The following is a 9435-nucleotide window of genomic DNA, read 5'->3' as shown; positions in this document are numbered from 1 at the left end:
TTTTTTGGGGGGGGGGGGGGCAGACGAAGTCAAAATCAATGCACGCGTGGTTGTCATCAATAAAATTAAGTCGGTGTGCCCTAACCTACAACATAAACATCACATCTTGTCAGGATGGCTTGTACTCCTCCATGCAGCCCCTTTTACAAAGTTGTGATGTTGCAAATCTGGCCATACTCCATCGTTATATCCATGTTGAATGCCCAGAAGAATTTAATTCGTTTGTGCCCCCTCTTCGCACTTTTTTCGTCACACCAATTGAAGAAAATCAACCTTTTTTCCCCCATTATCCCATCTCCCAGTAGAAAGTTCCACACTTAGAACGCTTATTTCTTAGAACTACAACACTATTGAATGCTTCCCAAATGGGTACGGTACAGCCTTACAATGTTAACATCAGTCTCAACTGTTCCTTAATGTAACCCACAACATGTTGTGGTACGTATGACACTTTTAGTGGTGAAAATTGAAGTAAGAAAAAAAATAAAGCCGCCCATGCTACCTTAGTCAAAACGTAATAAAGAAAAATAAAATAAAACATTAAAATGCAAATATTGGACGGACTTGCAGCATCTCATTAGTCAAATCTTTTATTGTCGTGCTATCATTGGTTAAACTGCTATTGTCACTGTCAGGATCGGTCAATTGTCTGACTCCCATGTAATTCCTGGAACAGAAAAAGACTTCTTGTTTATGTACCCTATGCATCCTGTCACAGACTATGTTAACTATATTCAAACACTGCTTACTATATCTTAACCAGTTCCGTCTGTCCGGGTGGTTTGGAATCAGACTTAGCGGCAAAAACAACAAGCACACAAACATTAAACTAAAAAAAAATCACGATCACTTCGAATTAACATAATATATGTAACAGCTTGGATAGAGTCACAGATCCGTTTATAGCTTGTCTGAGTATATAGAGACTCATATCTCCTGTTATAAACTCAAGGCAGAACATGTTGATAAGTTTTCTACTCCAAAAACAAGATATCAGAGATTTAGCTTATTCTAGTCACAGATCCGTTCATAGTTGGTCCAAGTATATAGTGATTTATATTTCATGCCATACATATAAACTCAAGGCAGAACTTGTTGATTAAGTTGTCTACTTCACGAACAATATATCAGAGATTTAGCTTATTCTAGTCACTAATCCCGTATATAGAGATTCATATTTCCTGTCATACATATATTTCTTACTCAAGCGCAAAACATCAAACTAACTATATCATGATCACTTCGAATTAACAAATACATGTTTAACAACTTAGATAGAGAAGTTAGCTTATTCTTGTAAAAATCCTTTCATAGCTGGTCTGGGTATATATAGAGATTCATATCTCCTGTCATACATATAAACTCAAGGCAGAACATGTTGATAAGTTGTCTACTCCTCAAACAAGAAATTAGAGATTTAGCTTATTCTAGTTACAGATCTGTTCATAGCTGGTGTGAGTATATAGTATATAGAGACTCATATCTCCTGCCATACATATAAACTAAAGGCAGAACATGTTAATTAGGTTTTCTACTTTACAATCAAGAAATCACAAATTTAGATTTAGATTTCAAGCATCAGTAAGAGTCTAGAATTTTTGTGAAATTATTGGCACAACTAAACAGATGATCTGAAGTGACGTACTACAACAGACCTGGGACTGGGAAACCCAGCATGAAAGGACGGAAGTGTAGGTTTTAGCCCAGCTTATCTGTGACAACCCCTAATGCCGAGGTCACATTTCCAAACCGGGGCCCAGCCGGGCTGCTTCAATTAACAAAAAATCTAATAATATACGCAAAGAGTTCCAATCATTAATAAGTAATTACTTTTTTAGCTTTGTTGTCATTTATATCATACTTTTCGTTTCGTACGACTGCCCGGCCGGGCCCCGTTTTGGAAATGTGACCCCAGCATTAGTTTGTAAGACCAGTGGACCTGCAAAACTGTGTGGGTAGGGACTTAAGTCAAACTTTGCGCACATGCGCAACTACGATGTCGGAGTCACCTCTTTTATTTTGCGATGCTTCGTCATCTCTATGATTGCCCAGTAGACATCCGTCAGATAGTCGTCCTGTTTGTCGGTCGGTATGAACTTGAGCTGAGGCAGCATCGTGCGCATGAAAGCTTTGGAACCCTCTGGGTCGGTCGGGAAAGATTTGCGTGGCGCATTCTGTTCCTGACACTTCAACACTTCAAACCCCGCCTCTTCGAACAGCTGAACCATGCCGTCAATGTCGTCATTGGGCCACGGGTAGACACCGTAGGTGAAATCTTCCAGGTATCCTTTCCATTTCGGCAGATCCAACTTGCCCATTTGTTCCCCTGACTCCAACAGACAGTTGATCACAAGCTCTCCTTCAGGCTCAAGACAGGAAGCGATGTTCTTCAAGGCGCTTCGTTTGTCTTGGATCCAGTGCAGAACAGTGAAGCAGGTGGCCTTGGTGAATGCACCCTTCCACTCCGGTTTGAAGTCGGCGGACTTAGAGGCGTCGGCCACATGGAAACTGACGTTCTCGGCAGCGTTGTTCTTGGATGCGAAACTGTAAAACAAAATAAAGATGAGCAAAAAAAGTACAATTTTATTCATATTGGACGGGGGGCGGCACGGTCACGAATTTCTTCAATAATAATGCAAATTAGATCCTGATTTGCATAGTTGTAATTCAATTATGTCAAGCATCACCTACCTCTCCGATGTACCGTGTATTAAGTATTGCGAGCGGCTCAAAAGGATAACTCAAGAACCGGTGGACGGATCGTCGTGATTTTTGGTATGTAGGTAGCTTACGTGATGGTCGGTATAATTATGCGGCAATTATGCAAATCTGGATGTAATTTGCATAATTAATGGAGAAATTCTATAAATCAGCTGCATTACATTGTAGTAGACTTTTTACATACCAAAAATAATTACGAGCCGTCGACCAGTTTTTTAGTTATCCTCTCTCGAATACTTTTTAAACACACTGTACTGCAGTTCCAGCTTGAACAAGCTACTAGCTGGGGGGCCTTGATTCGTGTGACTTTTTTTGAAGCACAAGAGCTACCTACCAACCAATTCATGACCCTAGCATGTCCAGATCGCGATATATCGAGACCAGAAGTTCCGCTGCAGTACCAAGGGAAGCAAGTGGGGAGCCAAAATCTTATAATTTCTAGATGTAGTCACACCCTACGGACCCACAAAGTATGAAACCAATCCATCCAGCCGTTGACAAAATTGAGTTCCCCATGGAATGCATTCCATAGGGAATGCAATTCTTAAAATATTTTCAACTCAATCGCAGTACTATACCAACGTGCAGTACAATACCAATGACTCCGTCCGCGAGATGTCGCAAAAAAAAAAAACAACAAATGTAGTTGCACAGCTTATTAAGTGCTAGCTAAATGAAATGGTACCTGATAAAGTCTGAAGACAAGTCGATCCCGACAACAGACTTGACTCCCGGCTGCTGAGACATGAGTTTGGTGATCTCTCCTGTACCACAGCCAACATCCAGGACCCTCTGCCCACGTGAAGTGACTACGAGAAAATTTAGATGCAGATAGCTATAGCAGGCTAGCACTGTTCATCACAGTTTATTTCTTATTTCTGAAAGAATATAGTTCATTACTGCATCATGGTCTACAACTTCGAATTCCTATGGGAAAGTAACATTCTATATCTGCTATACCAAAAAGCAGTTACTCAAGCAACTGGATCTGATTTTGAAAATCAGATCCAGTTGCTTCAGAGTTACTGCTTTTTGGCGTATCGTAGTACCTGGATGTCTAACCTTCATCGACGTATATTTCTTATAAATACGTCGATGAACGTTAGACATTTAGGTAATAAAATACGATAACATCATATCCAGTTGCTTAAGTAACAGTTTTTGGTTTATGTCTGTTACTTGTTTGGTTTTTGTCTGATAATTGTTTAATACTTTGACATCTAGTGCCATCGATATTAAAACAGTCTCATCCTATACATTGTACCTGTTCATAAGATCCAGTGCCATCTTCTGTTGTCCTGCCCGGTTCTTCGCATACTGATCGGCGTTTTCACTATCCATGGCAACTGGGAAACAAATGATGCATTATCATTTCACAACTTCAACAATACTTTCAAGTACCGCATTTGTTGATACAATGTATCTAAATATACAATCTGCAAAGTGTTGCATGTGGTACCATACAGGTTCATAGATTTGTTAGACCTGAGTTAGGCCACACCGACTTAATTTTATAGATGACCTGCCGTGAATTCGAAGACTCTGAGGTTAGTGCGTGCGGGCAAATAAAAAAAAAAAGTTGGCAAAAAAATAAGCATGCTACTTAACCGTTGGCATTGTGAATTTGCGGCAGTACATAGTGACGCATATATGCAGAATTTATGAATCTGCACTGTATGTATTTAACTCGCCTTCGGTAGCCTGGGTACGATCATCCAGAGTTACCATCGGCTTCGTATTGTCGCAAACTACCATGGGCTACCAAGGCCTAGAGTCAAGCCAAAGCCTCGGTGGAAGTGATCTTGCGGTTTGTTTACATAAATATACTCCAGTGCCACCGTGCATGCATTTGAGAGGTAATGAGTTACACAGTCGCTTAACACCGTCAATCAGTGCCTTCGAGGGGGTGTATCCGTACCAGAAGGTAAACGAACAGTTCCCTACCTTATATGATTGAACTTTTGAACCCCAGTGACACACTGTACTGCTCTTGACCATTTATACCACCTGTTGGCAATTTTGAATAGTTGCGCTAAAATTGTTTTTTTAACCTGTCACAGTAACTGGTACTCTGACAAATACAATACTGTAGAGAACTTTTTTTACTAAATATGTTCCAATCATGTCTCTATCCGAATTGTACATGCATGTTTATGTAAATACGTTTAATCATGTCTCTATTCAAATTGTAAATGTCCCAATGTTATTCAGCCGTTTTGGCTGCAATGGTTGTGGCACAGGTATTGAAATAAGTAAACAATTCATTGTTATTTTTTTATCTTGTTTGTACAGCTATCAAAACTACTCTCTCTCAGCAACAGAACTGAGGTATTTCGTGGGATTTTCTCTCATTAATACAAAACTTTCCATACCTTTTGAATAAAGGTCATACATGCATGTTAAGCACTTTATACGATCAGGAATAAAAGGTAGAAAAAGGAAATGTGTCACCTTTCGTTACATTACACCGTACGGCACAATAACCAGCAGTTACGGAAACGTACTACCTTAGCAAAAGCTACAAAACCTTCAAAATAAAACCTCCGTAACGTTTCATACTGGTTGGTGAGGGAAACGCGGACGCACCAGAGTGAAAATGTGTCAACTTTCTGTACATAACACCATACAGCAAGACAATCAGCAGTTATGGAAACGTACTATCTTAGCAAAAGCTACGAAACCTTAAAAACCTACAAAACAAAATCTTCGTAATCTTTCTTACTGATGAGGGAAGCACTGAAGCACCGGAGTGATTTAATTTAATTTTCAGAGGGATCAAAATGCAGCGACCATCCGCGAACCTACAAAAGAGCACACATGGCCGGTTTGTCTACTCTCCCCTATGTTTAACCTACCACTGAGACACACTTGCTTATACGTATGTTCGGTAACTCTTTGTAACGCGACCACTTGTTACGGTAAGCTTTCTTCTAGAAGACCAACATTCAGTCTGAATCCCCGTGTTTTAGTCTCCTTTTGGTGTTTCTTGGCTGATCTTGGAACAGAAGCTGTGGACTGATAAGGAATGCGTCTTTACCTGACCCAGATGTGACTTGTCTGCTTCGTTGCCTGACGCGAAAAGACTAAAGAGGGACCATGCAAATTACTACATGTGGGACCCTGACAAAAAGTTCAGGACAAGGGGTCGAAACAAGTTCATGACAAGGGGTCGTCTCAGAGGTTCACGCTGTTCTCGAAGGAGTCTTCGACTTTCCACTTCATATCAAGAAATGAATGTCGTTATAAAAAGAAACAAGAAGCCATAGGTGACAATCCTCCGTAAACTAGTCTAAACACAGTCTAAACTAACTAGTCTAAACACAGACTACATAAAATCAACAACACGACAATCTAAATAGATGAACAAAGTCAGCTTTCATAACAATATCTTTTATTTACTACATATTATTCATTTGACAAGGTGTCGCAGTAGGTACAAACCACAATCCTAAAAGGTACTCGCCACAACAGCACAATATGCACAACAGCCACCTAATATCTGCTTAGAGAACCTCTGCTACCAGACAACTGCCTAAACCTACGGCCTATTCCACAGGATTGTAAAAGTAGGGATGTTTCTAAAATATGCATTTACTTCAATATCAAAACTGCTACAGTAAAAAAAAGACGTGTATCATCACCGCGATAATTGTACACCACATGCCAAATTACACAGAAATGCTACGTACGGAAGAATGCGTTTTGGCTGCGAACATCTTCCGAAAACCTTAAGCATCTCTTAAGCACGGGGAAAAACATCTGGTGCCACTTATCGGCCCCTCACCATATCTGCCTAAAGTTCCACCCCCCACCGTTACTCCAAACAACGGGTTTTTTAGTACCATTCCAATTTGCCTCACAATTGTAGGGGTGCATCTGCAATATTACATTGACCGTGAAAGCAGCAACGGAAATAATATAGAGTTAATGACCCGCCCTGAGGTAAATACGATGTCGGTTCCTATAACCACCGAATGAACGACCGAGGCCGCGAAGCGGACGAGGTCGTTTATGAGGTGCTCTGTTGGTGTAAGGCGTCACACGGTTACCCCCAGCAAAGATATCATTTTAATATGATAATAAGCTACTGTAATATTGAAATGAACTAACTGCAGCCTGGATGGTTGTAAATATGCAACAGTTTGAGTGATAACCCACTGCCTCTGCCCCGCCTGCCGTTTAGCATTTGATTAGCACGCTAATTCCATCCTGTGGAGCCTCTCTTTAGCTACCTCTTTTGTTAACAATGCTGATCAAAAGTTAGGCTGAATTGCATACATATCACAGACAAAACAACTAATTGACGCTCCTTGCTGTAACTCTGATCTAAATCTGGCCACAAAAAAGTAAGTTACCTCCAGCATGACCTACAAAGGGTCATTTTAGGATATTAGGATTGATAAAGAATGGGAAATGTAGAACGAGCCACGTTAGTATTAAATGACCCTGTCACAAAAAGCTGAACATGGCCTCCCGATCTACCCGAACCATTGAAAGGAGTCTTGAGCTGCTGCTCGGCTGTGGCCGTGTACTTAAAACTTTTGTAAACATAAAGGCTATAGACAGGACGTTATAAATTGTTTGGAACAGAAAAGGGTTATTATAAAGTACCTTATAACCATCCGAAACGCGTATGTCTCTGATGTTGGGAATAGTTCCTCGATTTACGTTTTTTGTAAAAGAATTATACATTATATCATACATAGAAATATGAAAATCAAAGAAAATCAACATGGGTTCCCTAACCCATATTGATTTTTTTTTATTTTTTTTGAGGGTTAGGATTAGGGTTAGGGTAACAAAAACTATTAGGAAGGAAAAAGTTTTGTATCATTTGAAAGGGTTTGACACAAGTATTCCAGAACAGCAAACCGTTTTGGAATATCGTCTATGGTTTTGGAATTGTACGTGTTTGAATTTTTCAGGTGACGCTATAGTAACAAGTCAATGATGGTGACATGGTTAGGGTTTGGGCTAGGGTTAGGGTGAAAACAAGTTTAAGGACGCAAAAGTTCGGTATCCTTTGAAAGGGTTTGACACAGGTATTCCAGAACAGCAAACCGTTTTGGAATATCGTCTTTGGTTTTGGAATTGTAGGTGTTTGAACTCTTCAGGTGACGCTATAGTAACAAGTTAATGATCGTGACATGGTCAGGGTTTGGGCTAGGGTTAGGGTGAAAACAAGTTTAAAGACGCAAAAGTTCTGTACCGTTTGAAAGGGTTTGACACAATTATTCCAGAACAGCAGACCGTTTTGGAATATCGTCTTTGGTTTTGGAATTGTACGTGTTTGAAGTTTTCAGGTGACGCTATAGTAATAAGTCAATGATGGTGACATGGTTAGGGTTTGGGCTAGGGTTAGGGTAAAAACAAGTTTAAGGACGCAAAAGTTCGGTATTCTTTGATAGGGTTTGACACATATATTCCAGAACAGCAATTCGTTTTGAAATATCGTCTTTGGTTTTGGAATAGTACGTGTTTAAACACTTCCAGGTGACGCTATAGCAACAAATTAATGATCGTGATATCTTTAGGGTTTGGGCTAGGGTTAGGGTAAAAACAAGTTTAAGGACGCAAAGGTTTGGTATTGTTTGAAAGGGTTTGACACAATTATTTCAGAACAGCAAACCGTTTTGGAATATCTTCTTTGGTTTTGGAATTGTACGTGTTTGAACTTTTCAGGTGACGCTATAGTAACAAGTCAATGATGGTGATTTGGTTAGGGTTTGGGCTAGGGTTAGGGTAAAAACAAGTTTTAGGACGCAAAGGTTTGGTATTGTTTGAAAGGTTTTGACACAAGTATTCCAGAACAGCAAACAGTTTTGGAATATCGTCTTTGGTTTTGGAATTGTACGTGTTTAAACACTTTCATGTGACGCTATAGTAACAAGTCAATGATGGTGACATGGTTAGGGTTTGGGCTAGGGTTAGGGTAAAAACAAGTCTTAGGACGCAAAAGTTTGGTATCGTTTGAAAGGGTTTGACACAAGAATTTCAGAACAGCAAACCGTTTTGGAATATCGTCTTTGGTTTTGGAATTGTACAGGTTTGAACTTTTCAGGTGACGCTATAGTAACAAGTTAATGATCTTGACATGGTTAGGGTTTGGGCTAGAGTTAGGGTAAAAACAAGTCTTAGGACGCAAAGGTTTGGTATTGTTTGAAAGGGTTTGACACAAGTATTCCAGAACAGCAAACCGTTTTGGAATATCTTCTTTGGTTTTGGAATTGTACGTGTTTGAACACTTCTAGGTGACGCTATGGTAACAAGTTAGTGATCGTGACACCTTTAGGGTTTGGGCTAGGGTTAGGGTAAAAACAAGTTTTAGGACGCAAAACTTCGGTATTGTTTGAAAGGGTGTGACACAAGTATTCCAGAACAGCAAACCGTTTTGGAATATCGTCTTTGGTTTTGGAATTGTACGTGTTTAACCCTACCTAGACCGGGGGGGGCTAAAAGTGCCCGCGGCAACTTTGATGTCACCTAGCGTCTGAACGGCTAGCCGTAGAACGACCAAACTTGGTGACTTTTCCTAAAATATTGTTGGCAACAATTCTCTATCATTGGAATAAGATAATAATTTTTTGTGTTGCCATGGTAACGGGTTTCTGACAGGCATTTTTTGCTAAATTTAGTACTTTTTGTTTCAACAATAGAATTTTATGGGTTTTATGTCAAGTTACTCATGGTTTCTAATATTAATAACATCCCATA

General features: G+C 39.8%; 1 protein-coding gene across 1 annotated transcript; it reads right to left on the bottom strand.

Moving 5' to 3' along the window:
- Positions 1 to 1991: 1991 nt before the first annotated feature.
- On the bottom strand, positions 1992 to 4449 carry LOC109464997 (juvenile hormone acid O-methyltransferase-like). Its single transcript, XM_019762116.1, has 4 exons — positions 4413 to 4449; positions 3979 to 4067; positions 3407 to 3513; positions 1992 to 2544 (listed from the first exon to the last, which is right to left on the bottom strand). The coding sequence occupies exons 1-4, from the start codon at positions 4447 to 4449 to the stop codon at positions 1992 to 1994; spliced, it is 786 nt and encodes a 261-aa protein (XP_019617675.1).
- Positions 4450 to 9435: the final 4986 nt, after the last annotated feature.

This window comes from Branchiostoma belcheri, unplaced genomic scaffold (genome assembly GCF_001625305.1).
Source record: "Branchiostoma belcheri isolate BF01 breed outbred unplaced genomic scaffold, Haploidv18h27 scaffold145, whole genome shotgun sequence".
Lineage (NCBI taxonomy): Eukaryota > Metazoa > Chordata > Leptocardii > Amphioxiformes > Branchiostomatidae > Branchiostoma > Branchiostoma belcheri.
Note: the sequence above shows the minus strand (reverse complement) of the source record. Positions and strands in the feature narration are given on the sequence as shown.

Excerpts from the sequence above, each read along its gene's own strand:
- LOC109464997 (XM_019762116.1), bottom strand. The coding sequence starts at position 4,449 with ATGGTAACTCTGGATGATCGTACCCAGGCTACCGAAG. Across the intron at positions 3,514-3,978 it reads ATCTTATGAACAGGTACAAT|AGGGTCCTGGATGTTGGCTG; the intron begins GTATAGGATGAG and ends TCACGTGGGCAG. Across the intron at positions 2,545-3,406 it reads TTGTCTTCAGACTTTATCAG|TTTCGCATCCAAGAACAACG; the intron begins GTACCATTTCAT and ends TTTGTTTTACAG.